The following is a 13,345-nucleotide window of genomic DNA, read 5'->3' on the forward strand; positions in this document are numbered from 1 at the left end:
TTTTCCAGGCTTCCTGACTCTATATTCCTTGGTTTCTTTTGATAAGATGGGCAAGAAGCATTCCATAATGATATCATAGTTGCTGGGTTTTTTGATTATTGAAAATAGGAAGAACATATGGAAAGTTAAATAGTCATGAATGGCAATTTATCTGTCATTTTGAAGCTCTAATCTGAAAGGTTGATATTCGAGGCTTTACTGTACAGTGCTAGTAAAAGTATCTGAAGGAAGCTACATCACTGCAGTCAAAATACCCATTCTGTCTGCTTCCCCATAATGACTTTTGTCCAGATATCTTCAGGGATTTCTCTCTCCCTTCTCATCTTTTTTTCTTGATCACTCAATATTCATGATTAGCTGTAGGTTAGTCAGCCAAAACATCAGTCGAACACGATTCTGAAACAGGGATAAGTATAGGTGGTATGGAACAATGGAAAACACATCTTTGCACTATGTATTTCTAATGTGGGAAGGAGCAATGTTTTGTCTGGGGAAGGAATTTTATCAACTATGGGTGGAAGATGATTAAAAAAACGAAATCAACTATGTTAATCTATGTTTTTTTCGTATTGCTTATCTTTTTTCTGCCCTCCTCCTATATTGTGTGCATAGTGCATAGAGAATATGCCAAGTATTTCAGCTGGAACTAAATATTTGTATGGTTTTTATTTTAGCTTTGCAATCAATTTAGAACAAGCCACAAGACTTCAGAAAAAGGGCTTAAATATATCTTCTGTTGAAGAGAGCAACTCAAAGACACTTCTCTTTCCTTTTTGCCAGATTATGAGCGATTAAATATCCAGCTTTAGTTCAGTTATTTCCTAGTAATTTGATTCAGTTACATAATTTAGCTTGAATGAAGAATTGTAATTACTGTGCAGGATATTGAAATACATTGTTACATACAATGCTCTGTTGTGTTTTGTTGTATATTCTTTTGAATATTGGTCACATTATTATATTTCTAAGGTATTCTGTGAATACTTGAGACCTTTACCCTGCTTCAGTTAAAAGTGGATGTATCATCAGAATTTTGCTTTATTGTTTTTTTTTTAATTGTCTTTTTCCAATATAATGAATGTAAATGCAATGGATTTTCATTAGGTGTGCTTAACTTTCTATTCTGCACAAATTTTTCCAAACAAGATAGAAGAAGAAATGGAAGTATGTGGAGGTGAAAGACTGATTATTTTTGCTCATATATTTTTTTTGTTCCTTTGCTCTGGGTTTATCCAGAAGTGGAAAGACTTGCACTTTTTCCTGGATACTTGACTACTCTTTCTGTTCCTCTCTTTAAGGAGCTCTCTTGTTGATAAAAGAATGGGAAACCTAGTACATATAGTAATTTGGGGGAGCTGTACTGGAGGAAAACAAAGGATTTTCATTTTTAAAGAGAGAGAGTTTGAGACTTGTTTATTTTCTTTAAATGTGGGATGTAAGATGCTGATGAGATATTGAAGCGGCTGTAAAGATAATATAAAGAACAGAGTAGAAAATGGGAAAAGTGCTTGCAAGAATTGTGGTCTGTGATCAAAGTTGTTCTTATTTGAAATAGTCCTTAGTAGAGCTTTTGGCAGATAGTTTTAAAAATGAGAGACAAAGGAGAAACCAGTGGTAGAAACTCAGATTGATGTTTGAACGCATGATATAGAATAGATGGGAAGGAATTGCATGGACAACTAAAATGTTGCAGACCTTTCCTAACAGCAAAGTGCAGTGTGAAGACCTAAAGAAATAGGTAACCAGGAAAACAAATTGGAAGAAAAGCATTATTAAGAGATGGAAATAGAAATGAAGATTAGACACTTGTGCTGGGAAATATAGAGAAGAATGCATCAGGAAAAACAGTTGTAGCCTGGAACTAGTGTCCACGTAAAGATTGTAGCTGGAGAACTGGAGAATGCAATAACAGGCACAAGTAAATATTGGGGAGGGGGGAAATAAAGAAGAGTGGTTTAGAAATTTACACCAATACTCATAAGAGATAGTTGTGTATGGAAGAGAACATCTGGATGAGAAGAACAGATGCAGAAAATTAATAATGTGATTTATGCCAGAAGCATATGAAAAGGGTTGTGGAAGAAACATGTATTATCATTGTAGGATATCCTAGGATTATGAAAATGCTTGGAAATTGTGGTGGTGTGAGGGTTTCTGGTTGATTCTTTGGAGTTCATTTAGTAACACAGAATAGAGGAGAAAACTTCATAGCTTAATGAAGCACAATAAATGGTAGAGGTCTGTATTGATAGATGTTCAATTTTGGGAGTGCATTTGCTTAAGGAAGACTCTTAAGGCAGGGTTTACAACACCATGACTAAAAAGAGCTTTCAAATGACAAACAGTAGAAAAGCAGTGGGTGAAATGCTGCAACTCTTTTTGATTTATAAAGAGAGGAAAAACAAGTATAGCAATTCATAAGAATACCACAAGTCAATGAAGAAGGAAGAAAATGTATAAAGTCTGATAAATTATATAGTTATTGATAGAAATTTATTTGCAGTGGTTAGTGAAATATATGCTACTGTTAGTATCCTGGATAAAATGTGAAGAAGCTAGAATTATTCACAATCTGAAACTGAGTACTGTAAAAGGCATGTCAAAAACATGGTAGGGAGTATCAGGTAGAGTATGGGATTAACAGTCATATCACAGAACATGAGTACCATAGTGCAAGCACAACCGAGGAAGCAAAGATGAAGCTGTGGTATGATCTGGCATTGCCATTAATGAGGTTAGTCTGGAATGAAGTAAGACTGGTTACTGTGGATAAGCAGAGTTTGCTTGGGTCAAAATCACTTTGAGAAGAGATTTTTCAAACACGCTTGGGAAAGAGCATTAGTAATATTTTCAGGGAATTGTTTTAGGTTCTGATGGTCAGGTTTTGGTACAGAAGTTGTTAAAGAGAGATACTATTAAGAATTCTGTTGTTTTTGCATATACTATCATCCCATGTATAAGTTGGAGAATAAATGCTCCTAGCAATGGTGAGGGCCAGATATTCTTACATGAAGATAAAAGTGTAAAAAATGTTTAGGTCTTGCATCTGAATGAAGAGGAAACAACCTTTAGGGGAGTTTTGAGGATGTAACTGTATAGATGATAATTTTCAGAAAGGGTTTAGGACAACTGAAATCCTAAGAGGATGTTAATCGCAGTAAGAAAGCCCTATCTTAAAAATTGTCTACAGTGTAGTCATTATTCTAAGTACTGAGTTAAATACTAGGCAGCTATCTTGAGCTAGGCTCTGCACTGCTTGATTTGGACAGTTATTGGTCCCTATGTAATTTAAAATCCAGATCAAATATGTGTGCTTTGCAGTATCATTCAGAGTGCAGACACAAAGTGAGATGTGCTCAGCATCACCCTAAAATGGACAAAATGCAGATTAGCGACTAGCAAAGAGGTCTTCAACTGTATGAACAAAAAAAGCAGATGAAGGGCTGCTGTGCAGTGAGGAGTGGGTAGTAACCAAGGAAGATTTTAAAGGTGTCACCAAAACTAAAAACAAACATACCTAATGCTTTGACTTTGCTTTCAGTATGGATAACGCAATGTCAAAGGCAGTGTGATTAACAGTAGTGAGCATAAAAATGGAATAGATTTCCCAAAGGAAAACAAAACTTAGAACCCAATATATCCAGTTTGGGGACACATCAGGCTATTTCTTAGCACTGATTCTAGCATATGGAGACTTAAGGCCTGCGAGTGTGGATTTTGAGTGTGTTTAAAACATGCACTACAGCAAAAGTACTTTTCTGTGCTCTTTAGAGCTGGAGCCTTCTCTGTTTTAAAGTTTGTGTTCTCTTTCTTCTGTGCTTAACAAACTGCTCATAATTGCTTGCGGACCCACGGCTTTGTCCTTTATGGAATAGTTTCATACTTGCAATGTGAAGGGTGCCTCCTTGTTTCTTTCTTTCCCCATTTTCTAGAGTATACTCTGGACCTAGATATTTTATACTATGAATTGCTTGCAGGTATTACTTATCTAAGTCCTTTCGAAATTTCGTAAACTAATGTTCTGCACTTGTAACACTAGTTTTCCTGATCTCTGTTTCCAATTAAATTGGCAAATGTTACTCTTGCATTATTTTTCCTCCTTTCTGAGCAAATGTGTGTAAAGGATGGGAGAGTGTGTTCCATTAAACCAGAGAATTTCAATTTTAATTAAGATAGCTGACCATCTCCAGCAGTGAAAAACAACCTGCTAAACTCTGAAGGACCTGGACAGATTACAAGATTGTTTTGCCTAGGTCACCTTTTTCTAAAGGTTTCTAATGGTCTAAACAGGACCATTCATCTCAGATGTCTTTATGCAATTCTTTAAAATTTGGGAGCTTTCAGATCTGGTGTTCATTCCATTTTGATTTACAATATCCATTTTCTTTTGCAGGTATGGTATAACCAAAAAGGTTTCCATTCACTGCCATCCTACTTAAATGAACTAAATAACTTTATTCTATGGCTGAATTTGCCTCCTGCTGTGGACTGGAGAAAGTATGGTAATATTCTTTCTTAAGTGTTTATTCATATCTTTTGAAAAGTAGATTTTTAAAAATAATTTACAATATGATAAGTTGTGCAGGTACAGTGCAATTACAGAGTAAAATTTGAATTTACAATTCGCTATCTATGCTGTATGATTGTCTTGCAAAGGACATTCCTATGGAATAAATAAATTGGTTTGTATCAGTTGGGATATTACTTCCTGTGAAATGTAGGGCTGCTTAGGCTTACTTAAATGGGCTAGTTAATGCACAATAGTATATGAGTTTGCAGCTCTGTCTCCTTATGTAAATATCCAGGGTGCACCTAGATATTTCATGTAAAATTACATGGCAATGTGATGTCTAGTAGCATGCCATTTCCCAAGAAAAAGGAGTGGCTGGTATATGTTGCTACTGTATATACCAAAGGAGAGACTGATGTATTTGATTTCCAAAATCTTTGATTTAGATATTTCTGAACCATGTAGGATTAGTTAAAATCCCTATTTAACAAACTGACAGTTTTTGGTAATGACTTCAGCCAAAGCACAGGCTATTAACAGGTGAATTTTTAGGACGTTGAAAACTATTTTAACATCTGAGTGTGACAGTTCAAGCTAAGTTCTGTTTGTTCTGGTTTCTTTCATTCCTGATGCTCTATTAAAGAGGAATTAGTTTGGTTTCGAGAAATTCAAAACAGCTTATGACTGGTTTTTAAGAGTTTTTCTTTCTTTTTTTTTTTTTTTTTTTTTAAAAAAAAAAGATCGTGTAGTAGGATGGTTATGTGTAAGAGTGAAATGATGTTCAGAGATTCCATTCTCTTCCTCTGGCAAAATGTGTTGCAGAGAAAAAAAAAACATGATTTATGCATTGTTTTTTTTTGTCAGCAAAACAAAAAAAGTAATTTCATGTTTTCAGTTGAAGACTTTAAAGCTTTTTCCTGTCCTTGCTAAACACAGCAGAAAATGTGGAGAGCTGTCACCCTGACCAAATTTTTATGTTAATCTGATCTTACATCACTCCTATGCATTTATAGTAAAGAAAGGAGAGAGGGGAGAAGTCAGTGAAAAAGTGGAAGAAATCTTTAGCATCTGAAAATAGAAATTTTTAAATAAAGCTTTCAGAATGTCAAGTGAATATGGAATGATTCTATTTGCTTTCAAAATGACTGAGATTTTATTTTTTTTTAATGAATGATGAGCACAAATGAAAGCTAATGTATTTTTACAGAAAGGTTAGGTTTCAGTGAACTCAGTTATTTCAATGAGACTTTTTTAAAAATCAATTTTTAAGAAAGTTTCCCTGTGCTTGATGAAAAATACTGATGCTGGCTTGTTTTCTGTAGCACTAGATATCCCATTCAGGAATCAAAACATTTAAGGACCCTTTGTATCTGTCATGGAGATTCTTTTTATTATTATTATTTTACTTTTGCATGACAAAGAAGAAAAATAACCAAAACAATGCTTGGTAAATAGTTGAAGTGTCTGACTATCACCTCAGCTGTGGCCTGTTTATGTAATCTACTGGCAGAATACCTTGGGCAAAAATAGATTTTATGAAATAGCGAACAGTTTACTTTTGTGCATCTTCATTGAAGAGGTGCAATAAACATGGATTGATCACACTTTCAAGACCTAGTGGAGAGGGATCTGACAGGAAAATCCTAGAAAGAGAAAGAAGCCAAGTTTTATTAAAAGGTTCATGCAGTCCTGTAAAGTAGTGGTCATGCATATTGTATTTCAAGTTTGAGATCTTTGAGGGCTTTTCTATTTTTTTTTGTTTGTTTTTGTAGCATCTTATTGAAAACTGCTGTGAGGATGCTGAATTACTTTTAAGTGATATAAATAGCTTGTCTGTTGAAAAGGCAGTGTGAGGACAAAATCTTCCTCAAGGAGAAGGGGATCTTGCTTTACTACAGGAGACTTCTTCATTAGGATAGAGTATTACCATCTGTGTAATAAGAGCTGGTGAGGAAGGTAATGGGTCTTTTCTAATGGCCTTTCTTCAGTTAGGAGGTTACAGGGAAGAAAAACTTGAGAGTTGCGTATTTTTATGAGAATTTGAAGAAAGAAGTACCTGAGGATAGGAAGGGCATATGCTACCTTATGTTGAGTTATGTCCTGAGGTTTGCATCTGATCAAACAAACAGTGAAAAAAATAAGATTCCCCCCCCCCTTTTGTCATTCCAAGTTACTGTAGCCTGACTCTTGATCTTACTGAGCACGTATATGCTTTTGGACAGCTAGAGATAGCTATTTAGTGAATCATAAAGACTTCTCTTTTATCATGGTCCAACAACGTTAGCAGCAATGGAAATCCTCTGTTTGCTAGTGGTGAGATTTATTTTTTTCCCCTTTACTTGGAACTATAAGTAAGCTTGTCTTTGAGGATGTTTGGAAAGTCAAAATGTTTTTTGTATGTTTCTTTAACATAGAGAAGGAATCAGAGTGGGGTGGTTTTTGAAGAAAAACTCTGTATGTCAGCTGGAGGTGCCTGTAAATACATGAACAGGAATTGACCAGATTAAGTTCTAAAAGTTTGTCATAGTTAATGGATCTGATATCTGTTTTGGTGCAGCAGGAATACTTGTCATTTGAAAATGACTCGGCTTCAGTACCATGTAGATAGCCACCTCTAGCATTATGCAAGTCTTTCTCTGTTGTGGAAAGAATTAACTTGTCTGTGCTACTGGAAAGGAAATTAAGTACATTTTGTTTCCTAACTAGTTTAATAAGGCAGTACTATTGGCTGATACTTACTGCAAGTTATAAATCCAGTGACAAATCATGGAAATGAATCTGTTAAATGGTAAAAGTTACTGATAGATGAAAGAAAATTCAGTAGAGAAGGCAAGATGTGCTGTTTTTTTGGCAAAACTCTTCAGTTCTGGTTGGTTTCTAAGCCTATGTGTATGACATTTATATATTGTTAAGTCTCTGAAATGCTGCATTTCAGAATTAGGTAAAGTAATTGTGGAAAAAAAAGGAAAAAAGTAAGAAGAATAAAGTAAAAGGCAACATTTTGACTAAAGCTTGAGATAGAAATGCTGATCAAGTAAAGCTGTGTCATTTTTCACATTTACTTGTACACAGTTGCATCAATATATGTTAAGCGTGCTGGAATACATGGAAAGGAATATTGCCTATCTCTTAAGTTAAGACTATATAAAGAAAAAAGGAGTGGTTGTCACCTGAATTAGATATCTATAATGCCCAGAGGTTTTTTAAAAAAGGAGTTTTTACACCATTGTTCAAAGAACAGAAATGCATCAATATAAAAAGGCTTTGTGTGAAGTAGTTGCCTCATCTCAGTACTTTTATTGAAATATTATTAAAAAAAAAAAAAAAAAAAAAAAAAAACCTTTCATGCTAAGGGCTCATTTAAGGGTTCATATGGCTTTCTCATTCATTTCAGATCTAGTTCTTAAAAAAAGCCTAAGGGATCAAGAGACCCAGTTTCAGCTGACATTTGGTAGAAGGTGGCTTTATAGTCTCTTGATCGTTTTGCAAATTGCAATTTTAAACGTCCTTTTCAAAGGAACCTGTAAAATGCTGTTTAGTAGAGATTTTTTTTTTCTCTGTCTGGTTAGTTGGAGAAAGATAAAATATAAATCATTAATGAGGTGCTGCTTGTGAAGTGCTCCATAAAATAAAAGCTGTAATTTTTAGTAAATAGCAATACTTTGTTATACACGGACAGAAATACCTCCTCATAAATTTTTAAGTCACACAAAAGCCTATTAAAAAACCAAGAGTTATAACAACCTATCGCCATTTTTGTTACAAATACAATCTTTTTTATTCTAATTTGGAACAAAATGTTTGTATGCTTTCATTCATAAGGAAACTAGACTGGTCTTCCATTCAAATCTGTTCAAATCAGTTACGGTGTTTATGATTAGCAGTATAGGTCAAATAATACAGATCCAAGTACTACAGACTCAGCATGCCACAGAACAGAAAGGAGATACTTTGAAGACATGATAAGAGTCAGGCTCAGACAGACAGACATGAAACATCCCACAGAAGGTACTTGGGGACAACTCTGCTTAGCCTATAGACAACGGCATTCAAAAATGAAGACCCTCAGCGCTCTTCTCTTGTATCTCCATCTACTGTCTGCAGAACAAGTACCACCTGGTTTGTATCACTGTCCTCCTCACTCCTGCTGCAAAGCCGCTGATTTTGAAGTGTGTGGTTACATGGTAGGGCGTAGAAACATGGGAAGTTGCACCCAGATAGGGCAAAAGCAAAGCTCCGAAATGGGAAGTGGTTTTTCATGCAATATATAGTTAAGCAGTGGAGCTCCTAGGCTGCAGGATGCTGTAGATGTTAAAGGTCTCCATGGGTTTAAAGGCTAACTGGGGAAATTGATGGAGGAAGAAAAAACAAAGAAGAGATATGAAGCACAATAGCACAACCTCAGACTCATGAACTTCTTGAATGCAATATTTTGGAAACTGGGAGAATATTCTATAGAAGCGTAATTATATTTGTTTCATTCTTGCTCTTTTCCCTTGGCACTTCCTAATGACTAGTATAACAGGACGAAGAGCTTTCAGGCTGACCCAGTTCAAATGTAATCCAAATTTCTGTTCACAAATGTACAATACAGATTATTTTTACTAATAGTTTATACATTAGCTATGGCAACACATATTTTGGACCAACTCTCTAATAAAGCTCAAAAAAAAAAAAGTGCCTATACAATTGTAAGAGTGTGAATTTTGGCCGCTTTGGATTATCCATTATTTTTGGTTTATACCAGGAACGATGCTATGTTACTGAACGATGCTCATTTGTGCAGTGTGGTCTAGCAACCACATTATTTCTGGATACAATCATTCATCAAGATGTTCTGAGTTAGGAAACTGTCAAGGAAAAACTTGTAGAGATTATCAAGTTGTATTTTTGTTTGTTTCTGTTTTTTTTTCAAATCGGATAAATTTAGTATATAAATATATCTTTTTAGACAAAACAATGTAATTCTCTAAACTTTCCATGGTAGGAAGTAGAAAATATGATGGCAATAGAACATTCAGCAAGTCAGTGCTTGTTTCTGTCATCAATGGACAGTTTCCAGGAATGTCTTACTAATATTTCGCTCCATAATTCTTTTGCAATTATAATAATATATTCTATTTGACAAGTAAGGAGAAAAAACTATTGAAGTGTTATACCCCTCCCATCTTTCCTCCTTAATAATGTGGATTCCAGGACTAGTAAAATAAATAAATAAATAAATAAATGATTATACTCTTTTGTTCCTCAGCTGTGTAAAGTTAAGTCTTTCACTGGACAATACAAGGAATGCCAACTGTGAACCTTTTTCTTTTTAAATAAATAAATAAAAGACCATAGGAATATCATTGTAGTGAACTGTGTAGGAAAAACAGTAGAGGAAAGAAAGGAAAGGAAAGGAATTTTCTGAAACTAAAATAAATAAATAAATAAAATCTTTGGAACTTTCCACCCGTGGCTACCACCTTCTACCTGTGATACCAAGAGCGAACAGAAAGAGGCTTACAGACCCTTTTGTATTTCCAAATTTGTAATCATGTTCTACCAAAACATGCAGCTTGTGCTGTCTGTATGGGGATTGACATCTTGCTTCATTCCCTTCCAGACCAATACTTATGTGAACTGACACCACATATGAATTAACATGTATACAATCATGTTTCTTAATTTCTCTGATCAATGAAATGGTGGTACTTGTTTCTCAAGTGTTTCATTTTTATTTTAAAGAAGATTAACAGATCTAAAGAAGTCTTGGCATCATGGTGTTATTCTCTGAATATAATACTAAAACCCTGATATAGTACAAGGAGCTCCATGGCACAAATTTTCTTGCTTTAAATTTCTTTATGCAGGGCTTTGGAATTGTTAGCTGTAACAATTTTTAGTCCAGGCCTATAAAAATAATGTGACCAACTCGCTGTGAAGGATGTACCCAGAAGGTTATTATAGGGCAATTAGAAACATTCTGGTTGCAGTAAGTCAGGAGTACGTAATGGTGCTGGTAATGTAGATGTGGAAGGTTTCATTTTACATTAAGAAATCTATGAAAAGGAGCAGAGTTACAGCTGAATCATATTGCATTTGTTTTTCTATTGTGAAGGCTGATTTAGTAAAATATGCTGTGAAGGCTGTTCACATAAGTCTTGCAAATAAAATGCTCAAAAAACTGTAGCATAAACAGCACATGCATCTGTTTAACAGGTGCTTTGTTGTTTACAACTTCTTGGTTTATCTGTCATTTACATTCTTAGTTTTGAATTATCATCTACACTTGAAGATTTTTTTTAAAAACAAATCCTTAAAGGTTGTGTTTGGATTTCAATTAAATGAACATCGTTGTAGCAACTTCATAATAAAAAGGTACATAAGGGCAGGAAAGCAACTAATAAGTGATTTTTACCTCATACTAGCAGCTGTATTGGAACAGATATGTATGTAAAGACAGTGAGTCTAAGTCATTAGAAGGAGAAACTGAGGAAGAAACAGATTATAGAAGTGTACCAAAGGACCTTTTAATTAAAAAAATACATCTACTAGCAAATAGCGTATACCAACTGTGTTGGCTTACTTTGCTATAGGATGATATTTTATCATTTTCTCCTCCTTAAATTCAAGGGAACTTTTTTTCCAGTAGATTATGAGCCAGTGTGTTTGCTTTATGTAAATTCACCATCCATTTTTGGATAATGAGGGAGGAGAAAAAGAAGTCATTATACTAAAAAATGTAGCAAAACTCCAGAAAAATTGAAGAAATAATGAATGGAAAGGTAAGCGTTACATATATTAGTACTTTGCTAGGATTTGGAATTTCAACACAGAACTGAACTGAGCTTAACAAGAACATTCTTTGATTAAATGAAATTTCATCAAATGAAGTTTCTTCTGTTGTATGTGTTAGTTTTCAAGAATGCAATTCTTTGTTTCATCTGTACCATTTGAATGGCTTTTGACTGGTTATGGTTATGACTTTTGAGAAGCGGAATTCTTTGGATAATTCCACAGAAAGACATTAATGCAATGCAGTTTGCTTTTTGATCAGTTTTGTATCTTTTTCCTGGCAATTATCTCTTTCACAGCCTCTGTTTATTCTTTACTATAGAGATATAACAGTGTATTTCCATGTATGGGGCTGTTGCTGCTACTTTTTGTGTAGTAGCAATCTAATAATCTGTAAATTTTGTTAGTTTCCTCTTGGGGCATCTGTGCCTTTAGTAAATACAGGCCATGATGGTTTGAGGAGAGCAGCTACTTCCAGGCACATCAAATGCTTCTGAACATAAGTTATTCTTTGTAGCATGTTTTGAAGTCATTTTTGTCTCAGTTATGTCTTGCACATTTAATTCCCTATGAGTCTTTTGAAAAGGTTTCATCAGCATAGATGATCTTTTCCTATATTAAAAAAAAATAGTAATTAACTAAGTTCTCAAAAAGTAAAATTTCCCAAACCTGTGTAATTGAGCGTGAATTAATTTTCACAAGCAATTGTGCAAGCATTACATAGGTCACTCTCTGCTTGTGCTTATTCTCTCTGAATTCAGCAAGCAGTTTACTTCTGTTGTAGGTGAGCTCGAGAGTGGACCCTGATTTGACCTACTGCCTACTTAAAAGCAAGGCATTGAAATAAGACATTTATAAAAAATTGAAGTACTTTTCAGCGGTGTTAATCCTATTTTATTTATTTTTTTTTTAAAATATTACTTCAAAATAGGCAGAGGTTGGGTGAAATTCTTCAGTCAAAGCTGGGAAAGGCCACACAGAGTAATGGATATAGTTCAGATTAGCCTAGATTATTTCATGGAATACAGTGAAGAACCTTCCTGAATTTCCGGCATACTGCCCCAACTTTGGGCACTTCTGGGATGTAATTCTTTACCTGAGAACAGCTCACAGTTCTCATGACAGGCTTACATGTCTCACAGTTCTGCAAAAAGGGAGGTGATTTAGCAGGTCTACCTTGGACCTGGAGATCTGCAAGTCTTGTCATACTCTGTTCATGAAAGATACTCTTAGAGTTGTTAGCCCTCATGTTGGAGCAATTTTACTCACAGGATTTTCATCATCTGAAGCTTGGAGGAAGACAGCTTGGTTAGAGCATTCAAATTCTTGGCCATGAAGGCAAGATCTTGACAATTCTGGGAAGCTCCTCTGTAATTGGAAGGGATATAAAAGAGGGACCTGGAAGCCCAACTGATGCTAGTTGTCAACTTAACTAAACACCAGTAGCTCCAAAAAGCACATTTCATGTTAATAACTTTTTGTTTTAGTGCTTCTGAAGTTATCAGAATTCCCATTTTTCAAAACTTTTATTTTAGATTAAAAGTCTGCAAATCAGCATTTTTTCTTCTTTCTTTCTTTCCAGCCAGATTTAAAAATAAGTTCAAATTGGTTTCAGTTTGTGTGTAGGGTGAAGGTCTGGTTTCATTCTATTTTTGACAATTCATTTCTAATTCAATAGGATCCTATAGATATGAAGTAAAGACGCTGTTCTAGTATGCACATGCCTATTCCATCAGCAGAAAAGCTTACAATTTCTGGGGATCAACCTCTTTCTACAATGTACTTTTTCCTTAAATAATTGCAATTTCAGCTAATACATAATTCTGATGGGGGGTGGGGGGGGAATAAGTTTCCCTGATATGCCTGTTTTTGCTTCAGAACCAGGAGTAGCTGTAGTGAAATGGTAAAGTAATGGTGTGAAAGAAAAGAAAACTTTAAACGGTCTGTCTAGAAAAATGACATGAAAGACTTCTACAGACAGCATGTATATCTCTAGTGATTAATCAACCTTGTTGATTTGAATCTCCTTTTGATTTAACTACCTTTTGGCCTCAGTGT

The 13,345-nt window shown here is 34.8% G+C and overlaps 1 protein-coding gene across 1 annotated transcript in view; it reads left to right on the forward strand.

Annotated features, from left to right (window-relative positions):
* The window catches only part of ABCA13 (ATP binding cassette subfamily A member 13), a 200,976-nt gene that overhangs the window by 132,473 nt on the left and 55,158 nt on the right, over positions 1–13,345 (forward strand). The window contains exon 41 of the mRNA XM_062567937.1: positions 4,394–4,502. Coding sequence (XP_062423921.1) covers positions 4,394–4,502 — 109 coding nt within the window. The remainder of the gene's footprint in view (positions 1–4,393; positions 4,503–13,345) is intronic.

This window comes from Rhea pennata, chromosome 2, assembly GCF_028389875.1.
Source record: "Rhea pennata isolate bPtePen1 chromosome 2, bPtePen1.pri, whole genome shotgun sequence".
Classification (NCBI taxonomy): Eukaryota; Metazoa; Chordata; class Aves; order Rheiformes; family Rheidae; genus Rhea; species Rhea pennata.